At 36.6% G+C, this 27736-nt stretch overlaps 1 protein-coding gene across 1 annotated transcript in view; it reads left to right on the forward strand.

The window, feature by feature from the left end:
- Window positions 1-27736, forward strand: part of Smp_161670 (beige/beach protein-related) — a gene marked incomplete at both ends in the record, with an annotated part of 112157 nt that overhangs the window by 29797 nt on the left and 54624 nt on the right. Inside the window, 9 exons of the mRNA XM_018791404.1 lie at window positions 5855-6247; window positions 7394-7555; window positions 8850-8986; window positions 11998-12271; window positions 14480-14638; window positions 16215-16340; window positions 18963-19064; window positions 20898-21282; window positions 27343-27572. Of these exons, the coding sequence (XP_018645460.1) occupies window positions 5855-6247; window positions 7394-7555; window positions 8850-8986; window positions 11998-12271; window positions 14480-14638; window positions 16215-16340; window positions 18963-19064; window positions 20898-21282; window positions 27343-27572 (1968 nt within the window). The remainder of the gene's footprint in view (window positions 1-5854; window positions 6248-7393; window positions 7556-8849; window positions 8987-11997; window positions 12272-14479; window positions 14639-16214; window positions 16341-18962; window positions 19065-20897; window positions 21283-27342; window positions 27573-27736) is intronic.

Consider the following 27736-nt stretch of genomic DNA (forward strand, 5'->3'; position numbering starts at 1 on the left):
GTAAGGTGCTTCGCGTATATTTTGCGTTTTTTCTCTCGTGTTCAAATTACTGTGTAGTTTTAGCTTTTGTGGTTACGAGGATAGCTTAGTGACCGAGTATAGCGTTTAATTATCAAGACTTATTAATAAAAAACATAAGAGGGATAAAAAAAAGAGAAAGGAAAAAAGCTGGGGGGAGAAAAGGGCGTAAAGAAGAAATCGAAAAAAAGGGAAAGGAAAAAAGAAAAGGGGGAAAAGTGGAAGAAAACCGATGGTAGGAAGAGACAAAGGGAGAAAGCAAGCGAAGAAAAAAAGGAAAAAAGGAGGAAGGGAAAAAAAAGGCAAAGTGAAGAAGGGGTATCGGAAGAGAAAACAGACCATGAAAGGGGGGCGGTAGGGTAGGAAAGCAAGATCTAAAAGTGCGAAAGAGGGGGGGAAAAGAACCAAAGGTAGTGGAAAAAGAAAAAAAACAAGAATAGGGGGCAAAAAAATTATGAATAGGAACTGGGGAAAAAAAAATAAACAAAAAAAAAACAAGGACCAAGGACCAAAAAAGGCAAACCAACAAAAAAAAAGGGTTATTACAAAAGCCCACAAAGTCTCAATTTTGCCCCGAGTAAAAAATAAAAACAAAAAAAAGTACAAGAGAAACTTTAGAAGTACGCATGTTGCCCGAAGTCGCAGGAAAGCATACGAATGAACAGATACAGTAATCGACCTCCTTCTAATTGTAGCGTCCCATAAATAGGACGAAACGGTCGTCCAGTGCTTGTAGGTTTTCCATGGTGGTCTAGCTTCAATTGACTGATGAATTCAACTATAAAATTACTGAAATCTCCACAAAAGCCCCTTCTGATAATAGATTGTTACTTGAGATATGTTTGAAATGATTGGTCTTATTTCCCCACTAAAGAGCTTCTGATTGATTGGTTTGAATATCCTTACAATTTGATTCTGTGTATAGTGAGAGATACATATTGCTTAAGACTCATAAAGTAGAACACATTAGATATCCACTACTTCACGGTTTTCATCAGTTGAAGTCAATATTCAAAATTAACTTGTTAAACATATATGATATATCAGAAGGAGATTCTTTTGTGGAGATTTCAGTATTTTCATAGTTGAGATCATATGTCAGTTGAAGCTAGACCACCAAGGAAAACCTGGAAGCACTGCTGAGGAGTCCCACAATAGGACGAAACGAACATCCAGTGGTTCTAGGTTTTCTATGGTGGTCTAGCTTTAATTGACTCATGATCTAAACTATGAAAATATATGATATAAATGTATGCATCTATTGAACTGATTATTGGTTTACTTTAGCCCATTTATAATTCATAATATGTAGACTCTAATAGTTGATGTATAACTTGTTAAGAAATTTCATATATTTATATTTAAATTTATATCATGAATGGATAAATGTTAGACTATCATTGAAAACCTGGAAACACTGGACAGCCGTTTCGTCCTAGTGTGGGATTGGTAAGCATTGCACATCCGCGATCCTGTATGCGGGACTCGAACCTAGGACCGCCGGTCTCGCGCTCAAACACATTTGTATTTGTGTAACCCTTGAGTAAATTTTATTTAGTTATTTCTTTTCAGATATATTTGTCTATTATACCTTTTTGAATAACTGGGTCGTTGACATATGTTGAAGTATAGAAGCTTTTCAACAATTCATAGTCTATTGGTATAGGTTACATTTCTTTTGACAGTTAAAAATGTAGATAGCATTGGATTTATTTGTCTTCTAAAGAGTTGAATCCAAGAGGTCATCTCCTACATATACTTCTATATCTTCTAGCAGATATATTGTGTTTAAGAGGTTCTAAGATGTTTTTACAGCTATCACTCATTCACAATAGATGTCGAATGAAGTTTCTTTGTAAGAGTGTGGTGTGTGCTACTGATGTCAACAGATATATGTAGTATGTGTCGTCAGTCGAAAGTGGGATGCCTGGAGGCAGAAGGTTGAGAAAATGGAAGAGAAGAGAACGAGAACAAAGAGTGATTAGTATGGCAACAAAGTAACAACAAAGTCTGAGACAATTGATGGATATATTACAAACTATGTATTTACTGTATGGTTCTCAGATTTGAGCAAGATATTCTGTGATGTTACACTTGTCTTCTCGTTTAATGAAGGTGATATCTCAAAACTAGGTTTTCAGCCATAGTAATCGTCTAATCTAAAGACTAATAATAATTAGATAGCATTGTGGAGGATTCCAATTGTTACCTCGAAGAAATCCAGAGAATAGATTTCATTTGTTTCAAATTCTGTTTATTTTGTTTGAACACATAAATATTAGTACAAGGGGGCACCAGATATATACGCGCCACATAGAAAAATGTCATTTCATTTAATTGTGTGAGGGCTATGATACTGCCCGGGTGCCAAGACCGAAGCAGATGGTTTTCTTAGGGGGCCACACCTGGAGACTTTGACCTAAAGATCTGATCCATCATGCAGTAGAGCATTGTAAGGAGATGCAGTCCCATGGTAACTGGTGACCGACGATTGGTTCATACGCCATTTGCTCCATCAGGATACTGGAGCCCATGTAAACCATTGGTTTGGAATCAGGGTTTTCCAACTCCCCTAGGTGAACTTTCCGTATCCACCAACCCGGTTAAAGCGCCGGACATTCGCTTTTCGTCCTCTCAATTTCGTAAACAACACCCCTCTGCCACAAGAAAGCAGTGAGTAGGACTTCCCTGACAGAGACTGTATACGCGTGGCCGTTTGAGAACATTTCGAGAGAGAGGGCTGGACCTACCCACTCTCAACCGTACTAGGGCATTTGGGGGCACTCAAATTCTGTACCCTTATGACTTGTTTGGAATCACTGCTTTTTCAACAGTTACTTTCAAAGACGTTGATATTGTCCAAGTCACTTATAATATTCTGTAGAGATGAATCGAAGAAGTTATAGTATGTTCTGGATTTGGATACCTAAGGTCTTTAGTTCTTCTAATAGGTACATTAGCTTAACCTGACTTAATTATTGTAGTATTTAAAACAGTTTATACACTCTTTATCTTCCCTTATAATATGAGATTGAAATTGCTTCATGCTGACTAGTGTTGGGGATGGTTGGAAGAGAGTTAGGGGCGGTCAAACCAAAATGTGACATTAGTCCTTGAAGTCACTAACCTCTAGTCTGAGCCATGTTTATAGATGCAGACTACTTGGTTGTAGTCCGCATGACTATCGTAACCAATGGTTGGAGACTCTGGGTTACATGGCTCAGAATCGATCACAATGGCATAGGTGTATACACTCTCTGCCTTTCCTTCAACCTTGAGAGTAAAACTGCTTCATAACTGTCTTCTTTCCAGTATTATATCCTTATATATAATCTTTCTTTTATATATTACCACCACTAAATTAACTACTTCTATGAATTCGATGTTCATCTTGTTGTGCTAACGAGGTATGGCAACTTGGACCGATGTATATATGTGCCTGGTCCTACGTTGTAACTGACTGACTGATATATTTAGTTACAGTTAGTAGTATTATATCTAAAATTACATTTTTTTCTACATTTTTTTGATGATCTCTTTCAACTATGCTTTAGAAAGGAATGTGAAGCTGAGTGACACGGGATCGAATCCTCCAGGGAGCATCAGTTCCCTCAAGATTACAGTGCCAAGTAGCACGAAACCCGGATCCAGGGTTTTCTGTTGACCACCTCCAAACACCATCTTACCTCAATAAATATAGTGCACGCAGTGTCGAGCCACCTAGACTGATGGCCACATTGAAACTTGATCGATAGCATTCGATCAGCACTAAGAAGGACTTGACACGCATGACATTGATCACCACCCAGTGATCAATCAATTGTGAGAGGAGCATCGTGTTTGGCTATTTATATCCAAAGTAGTTTGCGTTCTCATATTTCTGACATTTAGCATGATGGGCCTTTGATATTACCTTGTTCACGAGTTGAAAAGCAGGTAACTATAGAGTTCAAGAAATCAGATTTTATTATTTTTTCAATTAGTTGGCTGGATATATCTCCATTCTGACACTGACTTCCAGATTTGGAGTAGAACTCAACACCGAAATATGGTTCTCTATGGTTTTCGCTATTGTTACCTATTGATAAACATCAAATATCAGTTGTTAAAGATCGAAATTCTTTGATATTAGAATCATAGATGCAAGTTGTTGTGGTATTGTCATACTTCTCATCTATCCATTCTAAGTTATATTAGAATATTCTTGAAACAATGGAGAATCTTCAGTTGTTATTTATACGTTTCACAGTTGACTGTGTTTGATTTTCTGATGACTAAGTTTTTTCTTATGTATGGAGAAATATCTGTTGCGGTCATTTCTTCATTGCTGCTACCTTGACATGGTGGTCAGGCTTGTCTATCGTTCCTCAAGCTCATACCAGCAAACTCAAGGTTGGAGGACGAAGTCGTACTGCTGACTGTACAGAGGTGTGACAGCAGTAAAGTGTTTCCTCCAGGCAACCAGTATAACAGCAATGCCGCTTCGTCACAAGGAAGAGTGGGGTTAGAAAAGGTCGACCATAAAAATGCACATCTCAATTTATCCCACGGATTTCCGTCTCCAGGGCTTAGATCCGAACAAGTACGGAGCTACTTACAAGAAGGTCGTGCGTGACCGACATCAATCAGTTGTCCCTCGGGCATTACGGTCACGATCGCGGTTCACTAATATCACCTCTAGCCCAATTTCGTTTTCAGGTACCTGTAGAAGAACCCTTCCATAGTGTGGGCAACCGAGAAGTGAAAACTGCCGTTATACCTCTAACAACACTCAATATCACTATATTCATAATCAATCTCCATCTTCATATGGTTGAAAAAAAGTTTTGACTTCATACGTTTATCTTTTAAATACTTACGCCTGTTACACCTCGTGGAGGAATATACGCCACACACCAGCATTCTCCATCTAACCCTGTCCTGGACAATCCTTTCCAGTTCATTCCAGTTGTTATTCATCCTCTTTATATCTGCTTCTATTTCCCGGTGTAATGTGTTCTTTGACCTTCCTCCTTTCCGCTTCCCTTCAGGACTTCAAATTAGAGCTTGCCTCGTGATGCAGTTTGATGATTTCTGCGATGTATGTCCGATCCACTTCCAACGTCTTTTCCTAATTTCTTCTTCATCTGGAAGCTGGTTTATTCTCTCTCACGGTAGGCTATTGTTGATAGTATCCGGCCAATTAATGTTGAGTATTATGCGTAAACAACTGTTTCCATGTACCTATAAAGAGTGTTACTCAGATTGTTAGAAGGGTGTCATCAGCCTCGTGACTTCCGAAAAATCTCGACTTTCACCATGAGGCGTCATAATTCTTCTTTCAACTCTCAGGGAAGAGTTAAAATGGTTTGAATAATCTTTCCTGGTTAGCATTTTTTTTAGCAAGTTAGTTTTTCTACGAGATGCGGCCGCTAATCCCATGCCCAACCCTCCTCCTTTACCCGAGCTTGGAACCGACAGTAACTCTAGAAGAGCTATAGGCAGAGTTTTAAATACTGATTATTGTTAATTAATAAAACTTCCATGAATAGTATTGGGATGTGTTAGTTGAATATTAGACAAACACATATCAGATTCAATCCTTTTTTTCTTGTGTTTCTTAATAAGTCATGGAAAGTGTGTGTGTGGGTGTGTGTATATTCCCAAAGATGTATGTTCTCATAGATAACTATAATTGTTAGATAAGTGAACGAAGTAACCAGGAATTGTTGGAAGCTTCCAACTATAATTGTTAAATAACTGGATGAAGTATCCAGGAATTGTTGAAGACTTACAAATGAATAATAAAATAGATCTATCATCCCTTTTTCTAAACAATGTGATGATCTCTTTGTAGGCTTTTGGAATATTACCTATTTGTATTGATCCACAATTAAATCACATGATAGACAATCCTTGCAATGAAGATATTCCAAAGTCATATAAACGCATTATTATCCATGGTGATATTTTGATTGTTTTATTAAATTGGATCTTTCATTTATGGAATTTATCAGAATGTTCATATAAGTCAGTCAATGTAAACACTTTTCATATCATTAATCAAATATTGAAAGTAATTATTGATTGTTTATTGGATCATGATACAATTGGACAAATGAGTAAAGCAAATTGTTGTCAGGTTGGAGTAATTCGGCATGGAATAATTCCAAATATTGTTAAATTATGTGAATTATTAAGACATAAACTTGGTATAATGTGTACGGAACAAAAAAAGGATGAATATGAGGTTAGTTTAAATAATTTATCTTTTTGCTTTAAACTACTTAAACTATTTTTTAGTAGTTTGACACGTTATGCAAAATTTAATGCGGATACGATTTCTGTGATGGTTAGACGATGTAAATATACTTCAGTAGTGTTTAGATTAAAAGAAATAACATGTGCATTTGACCTTGATTAATGCCTAGAAAGTAGAAAGATTTCCATGTTCATTAAGTTTATCTATGATCTACTGTCATACAACTGTTCTTGTTATAATATTCAAAGTGTGGCAGCTTTGGGTGGTTTTATGTCAGTAAGGTCCTTTAGGTATCTATGATTTGAATTGTGTTCAAATACGGATAAATGCGGTAAAATCAATCGAGTTCCCTGAAATGATTTTTGCCAGCTATCTGCTGAATTACATCAATTGAACTTCATACCAATTTTTATCGATATAAATCATACCGTTCATGATGAAAGAAGCTATAAGGTGGTTTCAATAATAATACTAAATTCTGGCGTTACATACCGACAATAATATGCAATAGAAGGACTTGGGACAAATTTATGTTGAGTACAAAATTACACATTACATTTTACCTTAGTGAAGATGAGGATTAGTGGAGATTGTAATAATTTCAACAGTTGAATTCACGATTTGATCTAAGCCAGATTGTCACCATTGAAAATCTGGAAGCATTAGACGGCCAATTCGTCCTAGTATGGGATTCCTCAGTAGTAGGCATCAATGATCCCTCACAAAGTATACTTGAACTCAAGACCTTCAGTCTCGTATGTTAACGCTTAACCTCAAGACCACTAAGATGGCATATAACGGTGTTATTGTCTAACTTCAACCAATCCATGATCTTGCGCAACCATTCATCCATTGTCTGAGATGGATAACTATCTCACACGTGACACGTATTGGGCCTCATTGATCACAGATTCTCACTAGAACTGCAGGATTCCAGCTCAATGCTCTAAAGGTTAAGCGTTTGCGCCTGAAACCGAAAGTCATAGGTTCGAATCACGCGTGCATGATCGTGGATGCACACTTCTGAGGAGTACCATACTAGGACGAAACAGCCATTTAGTGCTTCCAGGAATATTTCAGTTGAATAAAGCTTTTACAATTACATAATTCTATGATTTTCTAATTTCATTTTAGGAAGTGAAAACTCAATATTTCCAAACACTTAAAATCTTCAATATGTTTTTGGAAATCCTTCAATGTTTAGGAGAATTTTCAATGTCTGCTCCAGATCTCGCAAGTCTTTTAAGAATACTTCGTTCAGAATCTGTTAGATTATATTGCAATAGAATACTACAAGTGAGCTCATATTACCGAATGAAGTTTATTCTACCGTGAATGATGAAAGTTTTAATCTAAGTTAAAGTAATCTTGGTATTGTTTGTTTGAATCTTTCCATTGGTGTTTAGGACTGCAATGGATCAGTCACTTATTGGCATATGTGCATACTGTGCATATTGCTGCCTCGATATAGCCTTCATTCACAAGCTTTATAAGCAAAGATGGATAGTGGGTAGCAGTGGAATCCAGGACGCGCGATACTTCGTCCTATTTGGGACTCTTCAGCTGGATGTACCTGCATCCCGGAGTTGATGTTCACCCTAGGACACGAACTCATTACCGTTCTCTCCAGACGCCATCATTTTATTCATTTAGCTACTGAATCCTGATAGCCACTTGTTTGTGCAATGGGTTGAAGTTTAAATTCACTTAGTATTGTTTGTTTGAATCTTCCCATCGATGTGTTAGGACTGCAACTGGTTAGTCTCTAATTGGCATATGTGCATACTGTGCGTATTGCCTCGGTATTGCCTTAGTTCAAAAGCATTCTAAGCAAAGGTGGCTAGCAGTAGAATCCAGTTTGATGCGCGTTTTGTCCTATTTGGGATTCGTCAGCTGGATGTACCTGCATCTCAGAGTTGATGTTCACCCTGGGACTCGAACCCAGTACCTTTCGCTTCAAACGCCATCATGTTATTCACTTAGCTACCGAATCCTGATAATCACTTGTTTGTGCAATGGCGTGAAGTTTAAATTCATTTGGTAATGCAATTGATCAGTCTCTCATTGGTATATGTGCATACTGTGCGTATTGCCTCAATATTGACTTTGACTCACAAGTATTATAAGTAAAGATGGATAGTGGGTAGCAGTGAAATCCGGGACACGCGTCCCTTCATCCTATTTGGGATTCGTCAACTGGATGTACCTGCATCTCAGAGTTGATGTTCACCCTGGGACTCGAACCCAGTACCTTTCGCTTCAAACTCCATTATTTTATTCATTTAGCTACTGAATCCTGATAAGCACTCCCTTGTGCAATAGAATGAAGTTTAAATTCACTAAGTATTGTTTGTTTGAATCTTCCTATTATTGTTTAGGATTGTAATTGATCAGTCTCTTACTGGCGAATGTGCATACTGTGTGTATTGCCTCAATATTGACTTTGAGTCACAAGTATTATAAACAAAGTTGGACGATGGCACGTCCTGGATTCCGCCGCTAGCCAACCATTAATCATTGCTTATAACTATTAACCATGTTTAATAATTTAACTATACTTCACAACTCTTTTAAAATCCCTACTTTCTAGGTACTTGTAAAAATTACACAAAAAATTCAGCTGAATTTAGCTCCGCTACCAAGTTCTGGTTATTGGTTTCAATTCAGTCAACCACAAGATAGTCTTCTTGTTTTACCAGTTGGACCGGAATTGAGTGATTTAAAATAGTAAGTAAGAGATAATGATGAAATGTCATGAATGTTTGATGTTAATTCTTTATTCCCCGTCCGCTAATACAATATTCCCAAACAATGGTTCTACAAGAATCATAGGAAAGCAATTAGAAGACTCATTCGGCTAGACTATAATTTATGGACGAATCAATCATAAACGTTTGAGGAATTTTAAGGTCATAGCGTCGATTTCAGTGCCTGGTGCTCATGTACGATCGGACTTTAGAGAAGACATGACAATTAAGCGGCTACAACAAATGAGACTACTAAGAAGTTCCTGTATTTGTAATTACGAGTATTAAATGACTTGTAGACCTTGTGCAGACTACCGTGATGTTGTCCTTTGATGTAATATATGTTGAAGGGAGACGTTTGCTAGAATAGGAACCTTTAACGCTTGATCCAGATTGAAACTAAGGCATATTATAATATTTGCCGTAAACTGTATAATGAAAGCACCGGTAACATTGGCTGCAATAACCGCAGATGTTACTGAAGCTTCGGCTGTTCAGTGGTATGAGTATTGTAGGGACATATCTCTAATAAAAATGATAAACTTACACATCCGTAGTACACAGAAACAATATCGGAGCTATGTGGTCGAGGTTGAGAGGGTTTTTGTGACCTTATCATGGTTCCACAGACCGACTATTATGGAGTCGTATGGATGAGTTCCTCTACCTTATGCATTAGGATTTTGGAACCTTTGAACCTTTTTCTAACCATATAAAAGAAGTATATCCATTTCAATTATTTGGTTTTGTATAATATATTTTTACTTTATGCTGACTGTTCACTGATTGGCTAACATTTCTCAAGGTCATTAAAGATTCGTTCAAAGACCGTCCATAAATTATAGTCTCACCGATCCATTCTTGAACATCTAATCGACTCTAATCATCCCACTGATCCACAGGTCGATTTATAAGGTGGTACATACAATTCGTCCAAATCTATCTAGATTTCTTAGTAACTAAATCCTTAAAACAACAGAAGCGCTTGCCATTCGTGAGATGAAACTAGAACTGTGTGTACAAAAGAAGTACATCGTATCCTTATCTTTACCATGACCCTAGGCTATTAGTAATACTACTATTATATTTCATTCACTTAATATTGATTGTTTGAATCTTCCCACTGATGTTTAGGACTGCAACTGGTCAGTCTCTAATTGGCATATGTGCATACTGTGGTTATCAGGACTCAGTGGCCGAGTGGATAACGCGATGGCGTTTGAAGCGAAAGGTACTGAATTCGATTCCCAGAGTGAACATCAACTCTGAGATGCAGGTACATCCAGATGATGAGTCCCAAATAGGACGAAGTGACGCGCGTCCTTAATTCCACTGCTAGCCACTATCCATCTTTGCTTATTATATTTCATGTTTAAAAAGATTCCCCTCTCTCTTTAATTATGTCTCATATCCTCATAATTTTAACCATGATTGTTTCTGATATCACTTCATTTTATTTTACTCCTTTATTATCTTTTATTATTGTAACAAAAGCATTTTAATCGTTGAATTCACGGATCAATCTAAGCTAGATCACTATTGAAAACCTTGAGTCATTGGACGACATTTTCGTCCTAGTGTGGGGCTCCTCAGCACTGCGCGTCTACGATCCCGCACTGAAGAGACTCAAACTCAAAAACTTCAGTCTCATGTGTAAACGTCTAACCTCTAGACCACTGAGCTGGCTCCCAACGATGTTAATGTCTAACTTTAATCGATCCGTGATATTGCCCAACCTTTTATCTATTGTCTTAGGTGGATAACTGTTCCACACCTAAAACAGATTGAACTCCATTAGTCATTGTTTCTCACTCGAACTCCAAAAAATCCATCTTGAAGCTAGTCACTAGTGAGTACATGATTATAATCAGAATAGGTATTTGTGGAGATTGCAGTAATCTTAAAAAACGTGCTACAGAACGTAAGTCAGTGATAAACATACTGTTTTTGTAATAGTATGAACCAATCAAGAGCGAAAACCTGGAGAACTACGAAAACCATCATCCAGAAGATACAAGTATTTATTAATAGTTGTCTATGCAAAATACTTCGGATCCGTTGGCCAGACACTATCAACAACGAGCTACTGTGGGAGACAACAAACCAGATTCCAGTGGAGGAAGAAATGAGGAAGAAGCGCTGGAAGTGGATAGGATACACATTAAGGTAATCATCCAACTGCATCATAAGACAAGCTCTCACATGGGATCCTGAAGGCCGAAGGAAAAGAGGAAGACCAAAGAACACATTACGCCGCTAAATGGAAGCGGATATGAGAAGAATGAACAGAAATTAGATAGAGCTAGAAAGGAAGTCCCAGGACAGTGTGAGTTGAAGAACGCTAGTCGTCGGCCTATGCTCCATTGGGGGTAACCGGCGTAAGTAAGCAAGTAAGTAATTACATACAGTAAGAAAGAAGTTTGTTTATTCAATAGAATGTTTTGAGAAACTTAGTTCAATTAGAAAAAATTTCTAATCACAGCTAACTGAAATCAACTAAAGGACGAATGAACAATACTAGAATGATAGTAAAACTTTGTCATTCTAAATCAAGACTCATCAATAGTGCATAGATAATTCTATGGGGTAAGACTATAATTTATGGACGACCTTTGAGTGACGTCAGAGGAAAAACCGCTGGAAGTGGATAGGACCCACATTTAGGAAAAGCACTCAACTGCGTTACAAGACAAACCCTCACATGGAATCTTGACGGTCAAAGGAAAAGAGGAAGACCAAATGAAGACAGACATGAGAAGAATGAACAAAAATTGGATAGAACTAGAAAGGAAGGCCCAGGACAGAGAAGGCTGGAGAATGTTAGTCGGCGGCCTATGCTCCATTGGGAATCACAGGCGTAAGTAAGTAAGTAAAATCATAAGTTTATTACACAATGATCCATTCTCATATTAGATCTAACCTTTTGTTCTATCATCAAAGATCCATTATTAACCTTAAATCAATATTATCTTCTTATATTATAACCCATAGTGATCAAAATATGAGTATGACTTTTGAAAATTCATCTAACTTAATCAATACATTATCCACTGATCTAAGTTTACATTTTTGGTTATCAATCAATAATCAATCAATTGATATAAATAATAATTCACTTAGTGATAAATTTCAATCAATTGATCCAAAACGTTACTGTCTATTCAGATTATTATGTACAAATGGTAATGGGTTAGAGATATTCTTAACAAAATATGGTTATTTAATTGTTGCCGTAGCAACACAAGAAAGTTTCAATTATGTTGTTGTAAGTCCTTTTCATTTTTTGTGTATTACTTTGATTTGTCATTTCTTATGATCATTTATCATTAGTATATGATAAATCATTAATTTGAATCTTGATTCTCATTTGATCGATTAATTTTGTGTATCGGTTATGTCTAAAGTGGTTTCGAATCCAGTCAGTCAGTCAGCTACAACGTAGGACTAGGTACACATATATGCATCGGTCCAAGTTACCAAACCTCGTTAGCACAACACGATGAACACCGGATTCATAGAAATAGTTAATTTAGTGGTGGTAGTATATAAAAGATAGGTTGTATATAAGGATATAGTATAGGAAGGAAGAACGTTATGAAGCAATTTTAATCTCACAGTTTAAGGGAAGATAAAGAGTGTATACACCTATGCCATTGTGATCGATTCTGAGCCATGTCACCCAGAGTCTCCAACCATTGGTTAAGATAGTCACGCGGACCCCAACCAGGTAGTCTGCATCTACAAACATGGCTCAGACTAGAAGTTAGTGAATTCAAGCACTGATGCCATGTTTTGAATTGGCCGCCCCTAACTCTCTTCCAACCATCCCCTACACTAGTCAGCATAGTGTGTCGTGGTAATCGGTGTTCAAGCCTATGTAACACGTGGGGTAACCATCTCAGTCGATGAAGAAACATCACCTTATCAACTGATTTACCATCATTTCCTAATACTCTGCGTCGAACCTCACTATTACTTACCCGGTGATCCCAACAGATGCGAGCAATATTTCTAAGGCATCTTTGGTCAAATACTAGTAACTTAAGAGTATCTTCTACTCTTAATGGACATGTTTCACAGCCGTAAAGTAGAACAGAGCAAACTGCTGCGCAGTATACTCGTCCCTTAATTGATAGACGGATATCTCTTCTTCGCCATAGGTGACGTAACTTTCGAATCCATTTAGTCAGTGAATGGAACAGACTTGTGACTAGAGACTAATAAGCTAGCTATTCTGAAGCGCCTCAGACCCAACTAACTAGGGTGAGAAGTTCAAGTTGAAAGTGGGGAAGATATATTCTGTAAGCAGCCAAAAGCACAAACAATCACAATAGGAAGAAATCAAATGTATATATACAGCATAAAATTGTCCTTGGGAAGCATTACAAAATAGCACATTAAAGGATACAACGGACCAATAGCGTTTAAGATATTTCCAAGTGGGAAATATGACTCGAAGGTAAGAGGGGCGCTTTTGGCGCGAAAACAAAGAAATTCAAATTTTCAAAATAAAATTACAAAAATAAGTTATTTATCAAGTGAGTTCTGGGGATTTAACATCCCCAACAGTATCTGGACTTGATCAATTATACGTACACTAAGCCGTACTACTGATACTGGGCTGACAGCTAAGTTCCCTATAGGTCCAGCTATACGTTAGCTCTTCTTGATATCATGCTTTTGAGTTCAGAATTAGCAATCAGCACTTTAGTTATGCCTTATTCGAATTATTAGTTCGATATTTCTTTGCATATCACTGAGGCAAATACAGAAGGTTTAGACTAGTTTAGACTAAACACGATGATTTTGAATACAATGATCTTGAGTGCTGTCCGAATTATGATGGAGGTTTTCACTTCCCGGTTGCCCATACCGTAGAAGGGTTCTTATACAGGTACCTGAAAACAAAATTGGGTTAGAGGTGCTCTTAGTGATCTGAGAGCGCGACCGCAATGCCTGAGGGACAACTGCTTGTGGTTGGTTACACGCGACCTTTCTGTGAGTAATTTTCGTGTTAGCTCCATAATTATTGAGACCTTACCGCCTGAGACGGATATCCGTGGGATAAGTTGAGGTGTACATTTTTAGGGTCGACCTTTTCAAACCTCACCCTTTCTTGTGGGAAGACAGCATTGCTGTTATGCTGGTTGTCTAGAGGAAACACTTTACAGTACGACTTCGCCCTCAGACCTCGAGTTTGCTGCTTTTAGTCTTATCACTCTTCAATCGACCTGTCTGGTATAGTAGGATCTTTAGGGACGATTGTTCCAGGCAGTATAGCTCGATTGATTCATTTCGATTGGCAAGCCTGACCACCAAATCGAGGCAGCAGTAACGGTCAGGAGCCGCGGTGATATCTTGGACATATCACGGACCTAAACTACTATATTAGCGAGTCAACATCTTATATCAGACACATGATTTTACAATACTAATATTCAATTTCATATATTTTTGAATATCCTAATTGTAGACATGTGGACCAAATAAATTAACACCATATGAATGGCATTCTGTTGCAGTTGTCTTCTGTCATTCCCGTCGTCTTTTAGTCACCAGAGCCATACTCAAAGTATTTATAGATGGTAATCTTTGTTACTCTGGAGATTTTCCTCATCCACAAATAAATGGAGTAAGTGTTTGTTTCAATTTGTTTCACTTAGAAGGTTCTGTTGATCAAGTGTGAGATAGGTGTGGGAGAAAATTTTAAAATGTTTGTAACCCAAATTTTATGCTTTTTAGAACTCATTTGTTTATTCTCATAGTTGAAAGCGTGAGCAGATTGAAGCTAGACCACCAGAGAAAACCTGGAATCACTGGACGATATCAACTCACTGAAGACAATTGGTGAACGTTTGCTCAACTTCGTGGATTGGTTGAAGTTAGACATAAACACCATCGGATGCCGGCTCAGTGGTCTACCAGTTAGATGCTCTGGCGCGAGACTGGTAGGTCCTGAGTTCGAATCTCGTGAGGCGGGATCGTGGATGCGCACTACTGAGGAGTGCCACAATACGGCAAAGCGGTTGTCCAGTGGTTCCAGGTTTTCCCTGGTCGTCTAGCTTCAATTGACTCACACTTTCAACTATGAAAATACTAAATCTCCACAAAACCCCATCTGATAATAATCGTTTTTTTATCACAGGTGTCATTTTGTGAAAACGCTTTTATCAGGTTCCTCTTCATCACAGTTACCTTAACATGGTGACCAGACTCGGATATCGTAATAATCAAGTCGAATTATATTATCTGAATAATTCATCCCATTGTGTCCTATCATGTCAGATAATTTTTTTGGAGATCGTTAAGACTAACAGTAGCAAGGTTTTGGTTTAAGGGCGTAGTCGTACTGCCGACTGTGTGATGGCAGTTAGATGTTTCCCTCGGACAACCAGGAAAGATCAGAATAAAATACAATCACAAGTGAACAAAGAATAGGTTTAGATATCATATACTAAAAAGTCAGGTTCTACCTAAGTGTGTGTCCTATCCACTTCCAACGCTTCTTCCTGATTTCTTCCTCCACTGGAATCTGGTTTGTTCTCTCCCACAATAGGTTGTTGCTGATAGTGTCTGGTGAACGGATCCGAAGTACTTTGCGTGGATAACTATTAATCAACACCTGTATCTTCTGAATGATGGCTTCCGTAGTTCTGCGGATTTCTGCTCCATTCAGTAGAACTGTAATCAAACAAATAAAATTAGATAACTTGTTGAAATATCCAGATGACAGGAACAGGTAGTGCAGATGTTTAAACAGGCCGCCAGTTTTTTACATTCATAACATTGATCACCACTTAGTGATCAATCAATTTTAAACTAGTTACTTGTTAACAGATAATAACTTTTAACAAAGAATATTCACTGTTTACCACTCCTCCACCAGGGGTAACAGGCTTAAGTAAGTAAGTAATGGCTTCAATAAAGATAAGCTTCTATGAAAAATTTGATCCGTTGTTTGACCATTATATTGTTCAGAATAGTTTTATACACTAAAATAGCTTGTAAATGGTACGCTTATTTTTATTGACTTTTCTTTATTTTCATAGTTGAAATCATGAGTATAATGAAATCTCCACAAAACTCCTTCTGACTTTTCTTTACTTGTGTGCTAGTTACTGTTCATTTTTTTTAGTCGAATTTTAACAAACTATTGAAAAGCTTTTTCTGTAATCTTTCTTTTCTCTCCCTTTTTCCTTCCAAAACAGACTGTTTTTATTCTACATATTGGTGGATGTCCAAATTGGGTTGATCAAATTGTTTATACTAAACTATTATGTAATTTAAATTCTAGAACTGGTCGACGTAATGCTGTTATAACTAAACAACAACCTGTTGGTAGACGTGGTTACATCACTAGAGGAACTGTTTCTGTCTCATCGATTTCATCATCATCATCATCATCATCATCATCATCACCACCATTTCAGGGAAATCTAAAAAATGGTTTTGATCTTTTCTCTCGACAACTTGAAATTGGTATAATACATAAAGTAGATCTAGGAAATGAACATTTAGTATGGGGAAAAATCAATTCTTTTCAAGGGAAATTAATTTCTTGTTCTATGTTTAATGAAGCATTATCTGATGGTATTTGGCAAACAATTACATCACTTGGTAACTAAATATTGATTAGTTTTTTATAATTTTGTGTGTATTCTGTCCCCATATAGCCATTATGTAACATATTTAGTTGCAATAGATGGAATATTGGCTAGATCTGGAATTTTTGAATAATTTTTCTGGTTAGCGTTTTTTTCAGTGAGTTGATTTTCTACGGGATGGGGTCGCTAACCCCCATACCCAAACTTCCTCCTTTACTCGGGCTTGAGACCGGCAGTAGCCCTTGGAGGAGGTACAGGCGGAGTTGACTGGAATTTAGGACGTACATTAAGTCTTATTTGTCACTTGTCAACTGAATAGATCTGTATCTTAGGGCTGATTCGTATTTCGTTTACGATTGTCATTTTTTGGACAACGGCTTGAAAAGTGGAAACTCAGGGGAAAGTTTTTTCTTTTTTTGAACACTTAGTTGTATTCAGTCTTGAAGCTTAACGGAGCGCTAATTGAGATAATTCCTATGTTTCGTTTAATAAGTTGGGTTCATTATATTTTACTTTAAGGAGCTATCATTTTCAATGTCATGGGATTAAGCCTCAATAATCGAATTGAATACATTTAGGTCTCAATCAGATTGTTCCGTTTTTTGAATTTCATTTAATTCACAATGCTATATGATGATTATAGTAGACCATCGATAATATCCATCTGAATTCCAGGAATGACAAATTGAAACTAGTTACTTAACATGGTGGTTGGAGGTAGTCAACTGGAAACCCTGAACCTAGGTTTCATACTACTTGGCACTCGTGACTAAGATGTACCTGTAATCTTGATGGAACTGATGCTTTCTAAGAAGGACATATTGACTACCTCCAAATACCATCTTATCTCAACATAGTGCACGCAATGTCAAGTCACCTAGACTAGTGGCCATATTTCAACTTGGTCGATAGAATTCGATCTGCACTAAAGAAGGACTTGACACACATGACATTGATCACCACTCAGTGATCAATCAATTGTAAGTACATCTCAAGTGTCAAGTCGCACAAAACCCGGGTTCAAGGTTTCTTGTTGATCACCTCCAAACACCATCTCATCTCAGCATAGTCTACGCAGTGTCAAGTCACCTAGACTAGTGACTACATTGTAACTTGATCAATAAAATTCGACACAACAGGTAGACCTTGCTGAAAAGTGCCAAGGAGCACGAAACCCGGGTCCAGGAGGTCCTAATGTTTAAGCAGGCCGCCAGTTTTGACATATACGACATTGATCACCACTTAGTGATCAATCAATCGTAATCTATTTACTTGTTAACAAATGATAATTTTTAACAAAGAATATTCACTATTTGTAAAAAGGAACACGTAATTGATTGATCATATTCAAGTTGTGAGGTGAAATCAAAGACAAAACAACACACTTACTTACTTACGCCTGTTAATCCTCATGGAGGAGCATAGGCCGCACACCAGCATTCTCCATCCAACCCTGTCCTGGGCAATCCTTTCCAGTTCATTCCAGTTAACATTCATTTCCCGGCGTAATGTCTTTTTCGACCTTTCTCCTTCCTACTCCCCTTCCGTATTCCATATTAAGGATTGCCTCATGATGCAGTTTGAAGACAAAACAACTGTATAGTTCTTTATCATTTCAATTATTTCTTTAATGAATACCAGCTCATAATAATAACTATATCCATACTTTATGGTTTCTCGACTTCATCGATCGGTTGATGTTAGACATTAACATCATTGGATACCGGCCAGATCATTGGTCTGATGGTTAAGCGCTCGCGTGTGAGACTGATAGGTGCTGGGTTGGAATCTCTTTAGGCGAGATCGTAACTTCGCACTGCTGAGGAGTCTCATGATAGGACAAAAACAGCCATTCAGTGCTTCCAGGTTTTCTATGGTTATCTAGCTTCCATGGACTCATGACTTTTACAAAACCCCTTCTGTATAGTTCCATTACTTCTTTAATGAATATCAGCTTATAATAATAACTATATTCATAATTTATGTATTATATATATATATATGACTGTTTTCTTTCTACTAGGACCTTGTAATCTAACATATCTATTGGATAATGAATATTATAATGTAAACAATACTACTACTAATACTACTACTACTTCTACTACCAATACTACTACTACTACTAATAACATTAGTATGAATCCTGATGATTATCTCGGGAATATAAGTAGTATAACAAAACTTATATTTCATTATCATGCTAAAGCAATACATTTATATCATTCTATCTGTATAGAATTAAATAGTGAATTACTTGGGTTACCTAATTCATTTGAATGTATTCAATTATTATTAATAAAAAATAAAAAAAATAATCAATATTTATTGATTAATGAACAATTTTATCAGAAATATTTATGGTTTAAACATATTTATAATAAATGTACAAATTATGGTGGTCTCCCAGCAACTATATTAGGACCAAAAAGATATGGAACTGTTTTAATGAGTGTAAGTTGTTTTGTTTGTTTTTGAAATTGAGCGCCTTTTTTTCAAGGTCATTTGTGTTTTTTTTCTTTGTGTCGCTACAGTTCAATGTTCAATTTCATTTAGTATTGATTGGTTGAATCTTCCCTGTTGATGTTTAAGATTGCAACTGGTCAGTCTCTAATTGGCATATGTACATACTGTGCATATTGCCTCGATATAGGCTTAATTCACAAGCATTGTAAGCAAAGATGGATAGTGGCTAGCAGTGGAATCCAGTTTGACGCGCGACACTTCGTCCTATTTGGGACTTGTCAGCTGAATGTACCTGCATCTCAGAGTTGATGTTCACTTTGGGACTCGAATCAAGTTCCGTTGGCTTCAAACGCTATCACGTTATCCACTCAGCTACTGTGTCCTGATAGCCAGTTGCTTGTGCGATAGAGTGAAGTTTAAGTTCACTTAGTATTGTTTGTTTGAATATTTTCATTGGTGTTTCAGGACTGCAACCGGTCAGTTTCTAATTGTCATATGTGCATACTGTGTGTACTGTGTACTAATCTCAGCTATGGACATTATAAAGTTCTTTTAACATGAATGTCGATATCTATATTAGACTTCAATTGATGAAATAAAGCTTCAGATTTGGATAGAAATTCTTATGAATAGTTTTGATCTATCATTTGTTCATTGTTTTTTAATAGAAAGCTCTGGATGTCTGCAATACAGTAATCAATATAAAGGAACTGTTATGTGTTAAGCTTCGTCCAATATCATGTGACTAAATCATCAAATTAGAACACTGACTTATATGATCTTTAACCAGTGTTAAACCGATGATGTGTTAATCAGCACTAACAATCTTGAGTCAACTCTGATTCCTCATTGGTCATCGATATATCTAGCCGCTTCTCAGCCATCCTGCCCGTCCAGTTTAGAACACAAATATCAGCCCTCATTATATGAATCATATATTTTAGATATACGTGGTTTATATACAAGCAGACCAGATCTTATCACGCCATGAAACGTAAAATAATCATTCTACAAGATCAAGGCAAAAGTGGTTGTGAGTATAATAGACTGTAACTAACAAATTAGGAATAAATGAAGAATAGTAAATCGTATAACAGTAGTTGGTGAGTTAAATGTTGGCTCATGATATGGGGGATATAAGTATATATAATCTAGTTACTTAATAGTTGTACAATAAGAATAGATAATAATAGTCTATAAATAGTTCCCAGAAGTTACCTCTAACTTGAACTTTTTCGGATAAAACAGAAAGTTGTAATTCGTATAAACTAAGATTTCATTCTAATTCATCATGAGCCACTTATCTAGAAAGTGGTTTATCTTTTTCTTTTAAAAGAAGGGGGTTTTGTGGAGATTTCAGTAATTGTATATAGTTGAAATTATGAATCAATTGAAACTAGACCATCACGGAAAACATGGAAGCACTGGACGGCTGTTTCGTACTATTGTGGGACCAGTAGAGTTCAACCAGGTCTGTTGAGAGATATCAAATCACTGAAGACATTAGTGAATGGTTGTTCAATTGAGTGGATTGGTTGAAGTTAGATATTAACACCGTTGGATACTGACAAGTTCAGTGGTCTAGTGGTTAGGCGCTCGCGCGCGAGACTAATAGGTCCTGGGTTTAGAATCGCGTGAGGCGGGATCATTAATGTGCACTGCTGAGGAGTCCCACAATAGGATGAAACGACCGTCCAGTGTTTCCAGGTTTTACTTGGTGGACCAGCTACAATTGACTTATGCTTTCGACTATTTACATTTTGTTTTAACCTATATCTTAGTAAACTAATCTTTTCTTTCATTTCTTCTATTCTTTTGAAGGATTCAATCAATCAAATTGGTGGTATGGGTGTACTTTTACCAATTCTGAAATTACTTCGTACTTTTCCAACGATTGATTATGATCATCCTATAGATCCCACATTTTTATCAAAAGATGATTTAGGTTTAACTGACCTACTAATCTTTGCACAACGACGTTATATTCATGATATGAATATTGTATGCAATGGAATGACAAAAACATTATCCATATCGAATATGACTGATATCAAACCTTTTGATATGATCTCCAAGAGTACATCCAATGAGTCAAGTGAATTTCGTCCACGTTCTATATCCCTTTCATTAATTAACACTACTAGTAGTAGTAGTAAACCAAAATTGAAAGATGAACGAAGTAGTTTTTCTGGTACAATTACATCTAGTAAGTTTAAAGTTTAGAATGATATGTTTTTAGAAACTATTTACATACTACTACTTCGTGGACCAATTGAAGTTAGACATTACCACAGTTGGATGCCGGCTCAGTGGTCTATCGGCTAAGGGCTCTGGTTCGAGACTGGTAGGTCCTGGGTTTAAATCTCACGAGTGCGGGATCGTGGATGTGCACCGCTGAGGAGTCCCATAATAGGACGAAACGGTCGTCCGGTGCTTCCAGGTTTTCCACGATGGTCTAGCTTCAATTGACGTACGCTTTCAACTATGAAAATACTACTAAACCTTCTGAGTAGTCGATAGATACTCCCATGAAGATGTAATTTTACGTATAACATTTACTGTTTGAATGTTCATATAATTCATGTAGATAACATGGATATACTTCTAAGTGATCTAAGTTATCTTGATGGAGTTTTTTTCCTTAAGCTGGATAGTTTGGTCGTGGAGCTTTCATCGTCTTTCTGAACAACATCATCAGCACAAATTTCGGATAGAAGTGAAGTGTTTGAATTTCTCCACATGTGATTCACAGCTTCTCCTGTGCACCTTGATGTTGATTGGTTCTTGTTAACTTTAAACCTTTCATTGTTTATTTCTTTGTTTTGATTGTGTTGATGATGTCGTTCAGAAGGACAATGAAAGCTCCACGACCAAACCATCCAGCTCAGAGAACAAAACTTCATCAAAATCACCCATCTGAGCTACAAATCTTCTCCACCATGTGAAAGATCTAAGTTATCTTTTCAATTTTGCCTGTTTGTTGCTAAGCAATAACACGATAAATTCACTTGGTATTATTTACTTGAATATTCAGTTGAATATCAGTTTCTTGTTGGTATATGTGCATACTGTATGTATTTCCTCTATATTGCCTTAATTTACAAGCATTATAAGGAAAGATGGATATTGGCTAGCAGGGGAATCCAGACTGATCAATTACAGTCCTAAATATCAATGGGAGGATTCAAGTAAACAGTACAAAGTAGATTTAAACTTCACCCATTGCACAAGCAAGTGGCTATCAGAACTCAGTAGCTTAGTAGATAACGTGATGGTGTTTGAAGCGAACGGTACTGGGTTTGAGTCTCAAAATGAACATCAAATCTGAGATGCAGACACACCCAGCTGAAGACCCCCATATAGGACGAAACGCGCTTCCTGGTTTCCACTACTAGCCACTATCCATCTTTACTTATAATAACATGATAACTTGTATCGATAGTTATTATTACAAGATGACTAGATAACTTGAAAAATAATTCTATCTAAGAACTAACCAATTCAAATAAACTTTTGATATTCACTCGGTTATTACTACCGTTACAATTCAGTACATGAATAGTCTTGAAACATTACTGTGATTAAATCTAAGGGTTGAATGTTCGATACCCATTGAAATCTTGAATTGGTCAATGTTGAACCACCATTGAAAACCTGGAAGCATTAGATGATCCTTATCAGAGAGTATCTATGCCACCACCCCACATCAAAGGTAATCGAACTCAGTAACTTCAGTCTCATACGCGAACACTTAACCTCTAGACTACTGAGTAGGTATCAAATAATAATAATAATAATGTCTGGTTTCAATCAATCCATTTAGTTCCATACTAGAATGTAACAACTATCCAGTTCTTTCAGATTTTCAATGATGAGAATGTGAAAACCTTTACATATCTGGGCGGCATCATCGATGAACACGTTGGATCTGATACAGATGTGAAGACATGGATCGGCGAAGCAAGAGGAACATATCTATAATTGAAGAACATGTGGAACTCAAAACAGTTGTCAACCAACACCAAAGTCAGAATTTTCAATACAAATGTCAAGACAGTTCTACTGTATGTGGTGGAGACGTGGAGAACTATGAAAGCCATCATCCAGAAGATACATGTGTTTATTAACAGTTGTCTACTCAAGATACTTCGGATCCGTTGACCAGACACTATCAGCAACAAGTTACTGTGGAAAAGAACAAACCACATTCCAATGGAGGAAGAAATCGGGAAGAAACGCTGGAAGTGGATAGGACACACATTGAGGAAATCAGCCAACTACATCACAAGACAAGCTCCCACATGGAATCTCCAAGGTCAAAAGAAAAGCGTAAGACTAAAGAACACATTACACCGAGAAATGGAGACAGATATGAGAAAAATGAACAGAAGTTGGATAGATTTAGAAGGGAAGTATCAGGACAGAGTGTGTGAAGGAAGGCTGATCAGCGGGTTTATGCTCCATTGGGGAGTAACAGGTGTAAGTAAGTAAGTTCATAATTTCAAAAAACGAACTCAACTATATCTCTGGAACTTTTGATATAGACACTTAATTCAATGATAAAACTGAATCCATTTGTATACAATAGAGTATTTTCTGTTTTTTTGTTTTGCTTTATAGATATGACATTGGGTAATAGTAGTATAGCTAATCTACTTTTAATTGTACGTAATTTAATATTATTAAAACCAGAGAATCGTGCCCAAGTTTTATGTCCTGATTTTATGTTACCACTTTTATATCTTTTAAAAAAAGTAAGTCATGAATAGTGAATCGATTAAATGATTATATAACCCGTCACTTGGTAATAACATAATTGAATTACCATAGTAACTATTTTTTTGACTGACTTGTAGTGTTGTCTACTTATATCCATATAAGTAGTGTATGGTGATGGTTAGACATAGAATGTATTTTGGCAGAAGATCGATAAGGAACGTTCAGGAATGAAGCGCGATCGGTATGAAAATGCATGAACAGTGGAATAAGAGAAGATGAACTGATATTTACAGAAGGAACAGTAAAGATTGAGACAATTGTTTGTTATTGTAATGTATTAGAATTTAATGAGATAGTCTTTAATTTATGCTCAAATACATTCGATTGTCCCCAGTCGTGTATTGTTCACTATACTACCAGTCTCTCACCAGAACACTTAACCACTAGATCACTGAGTCGATATCCGACGGTGTTAATGCTGAGGAATCCCACAATAGGACAATATGACCATCCAGTGTTTCCAGGTTTTCCATGGTTGTCTAACTTCAATTGACTCATGTTTTCAACTATGAAAATACTGAAATCTCCACATTATCCCTTCTAAATATTGTTCTCTTTTTTGTTTCCATTTTACAGCTTCATCCTTTACGTTTTGATTCTTATGTGGTAACAACAATTCATGATCTATTTTATATTCTTATTTATCAATTACCTAGTAACAAACAATCAATATTTCATATGAATCTATTACATAATTGGTTTAATAATCCTACTAATCAATCATTATGTAATCATAATAATCATCAACATATACTACTTATATGTCAATTAATGTATGATTGGGATATATGGTTAAAATCTAATTCCATTAGTATATTATTACATTTACAAAAGTTAAATCAAATGATTCATTATAGTAATAATCATGTATTATTAAAGCAATTATCATCAATGGATTCATTATTAGGATTACTTATACAATATCATAAGTAAATGAATAGTTCTCTTTTTTGGTGATATTATGTTTATATTATAATCTTAATTGATAAAATCGTATAGCTAGGTTTCGTGCTGCTGGGTACTCGTTAGCAAGGTATACCTGTTGTAATATTCAGGGAACTGATGCTCCTTGATACGGGTTCAATCCTGTGTTATCCAGCTTCACAGTTGGAGATGTTACCATTGAACTCTTCGGGTCGCAATCGAACTCCTGTAGGACTGAGATGTACTTACAATTGATTGATCACTGAGTGATAATTAATGTCATATGTGTGTCAAGTCTCTCTTTAGTATAGATTGAATGCTATCGATCAAGTTACAATGTGGTCAGTAGTCTAGGTGACTTGACATTGTGTGGACTATGATGAGATAAGATGGTGGTTGTAGGTGATCAATAGGAAACCCTGGACTCGGGTTTCGTGCGACTTGGCACTTGAGGGAACTGATGCACCTTGATGGATTGGATCCCGTGTTACTCAACTTCACAGTCGGAGACGTTACCACTGAGTTATCCAGGCCGCGACTGACCTCCTGTAGGACTGAGATGCAAACACGATTGATTGATCACTGAATGGTGATAAAATGTCATATGTGTGTCAAGTCCTTCTTTAGTGTGGATCGAATGCTATCGAACAAGTTGCAATGTGGTCAGTGATCTAGGCAACTTGACATGACGTGGAGTATGTTGGGATAAGATGGTGATTGGAGGTGGTCAACAGGAAACCCTGGAGCTAGGTTTCATGCTACTTGGTACTCGTCAGCAAGGTGTACCTGTTGTAATCTTCAGGGAACTGATGCTCCTTGACACGGGTTCGATTCCGTGTTACTCAGCTTCACAGTCAGAGACGTTACTACTGAGCTATCCGGTCCGTATGTGTTTTAATCATATTATATAGTTCTTAATCGGATGATGTTAGTCATCTTAAAGCTGATTAATGTTGAACAATAATTTTAGATTTCAAATATGCTATAAATTTGTAGATGGTTTTTATCAAGTCAGAGGAATGGTCATTATTAAACCTGTATGCAGTAACTGAAATGGTAGTTTGATTGTATTCACGAATGGTGTATTCATCTCAGGACAAGTTGAGAATGCATGTAAACTGATCGAATAATTTGTAGGGTATTTTATGATGTGTCGTTCATCTATATACCATGAATTCACTAGTCATTTGTACCGTTTGATCAATGATCATTGCTTTGTTTAGTCAGTTATTGCCGTCCAAATCCTATCGATTAGAATGTGGTCATTAGTCCAAATGAGTTAAGAAAGTATACACTAGGGTGAGATGTTTAATAGTGTGAGGTAGTTAGCTCGAAATTATACTTGACCTAGATTTTATTCATTACAGAGTACCTAGAATCTGTAGGAAACTGATATTCTCGGTAGGATTTGAATGAGCATCATCTAGCTTCATAGGCTGCAATGTTACGACTTTATGATACTGTTCAGGATTGGGCCAATTCAAGTGTATTAAGAACTTATATAAATGCATTAATAAGTTATAATTTATTATTAAACTTTGTATTGTTATGGATGTACATTAAAGATGAGTTCTTAGCTGAAAATCTGAAACTATCGTGCGTTTTCTATTTTATAATGATTTACCAATTGAACCCCGTTCATCTTAAAATCTAAGTGAGTTTTTATAGGACTGAGTGTATGAAAAATAAGTTGATTTCTTTCTCAGTCAATCAGTCAGTCGGCTAAAGTGTAGGACCAGGCACATTTATGCATCGGTCAAAGTTACCATACCTCATTAGCATGAGAAGATGAACACCGAATTCATAGAAATAGTTAATTTAGTGGTGGTAATATATAAAAGAAAGGTTGTATATAAGAATATAGTACAGTAAGAAAGACAGATATGAAGCAATTTTAATCTCATAGTTTAAGGGAAGATAAAGAGTGTATACACCTATGCCATTGTGATCGATTCTGAGTCATGTCTTACAGAGTCTTCAACCATTGGTTACGATAATCGCGTGAACCCCAACCATGTAGTCTGCAACTACCAACATGGCTCAGACTAGAAGTTAGTGAATTCAAGCACTGATGTCATATTTTGATTTGGCCGCCCCTAACTTTGTTCCATTCGTCTGCAACACTGGTCAGCACTACGCATCATGTTAGTCGGTGGTAGGGCGTGCGTAACACGTGACCCAATCATCTCAGTTGATGAAGATTTACAACCTCATCAACTGATTTACCTTCATTCTCTAAAACCTTGTGTCTAACCTCACTATTACCTACTCGGTGATCCCAGCAGATGCGAACAATATTTCTAAGGCATCTGTGGTCAAATACTAGTAACTTACGAGAATCTTCTACTCTTACTGGCCACGTTTCGCAGCCGTAAAGTAGAACAGAACGAGCTGCTGCACAGTATACTCGTCCCTTAATTGATAGACGGATATCTCTTCTTCGCCCATTGGTGACGTAACTTGCTAAAGTCAAACAAGCTTTCTTTCTATTTTTTCCATTATTGATTTATTATTATGTCTTACGTCGTTTAACTTTTAATCTTATTCTTTTCTAGTCATTTAGATTCATGGTTAAGTGATCTATCATCATATACTACTGATAACCTATTCAATATTCCTACAATAACTACTACTGATATAATCAATAATATCGATCAATATAAATTATTGATTTCCAATCAAATAAGAGCACAAATTTGTAAATTAATTGAAGTAAAATTAATACCACGGACACAAATTAAAGATTTAATGAAGATCATTGATTTTATTACTAATTGTCCAATGATCTTATTGGTAAGTTGGAGAATATTAGTAATGATAATAATATGACTACCTAAATGGGGATTGTGGAGATAGGGCAAGACTATAATCTATGAATGAACCAATCAGATTGAAGATAATAGGTCTTAGATTTTGGCGCGAGATTCATTCATACATTTCAGCTGATATCAGTGTGG

Source organism: Schistosoma mansoni, assembly GCF_000237925.1.
Source record: "Schistosoma mansoni, WGS project CABG00000000 data, chromosome 3 unplaced supercontig 0077, strain Puerto Rico, whole genome shotgun sequence".
Lineage (NCBI taxonomy): Eukaryota > Metazoa > Platyhelminthes > Trematoda > Strigeidida > Schistosomatidae > Schistosoma > Schistosoma mansoni.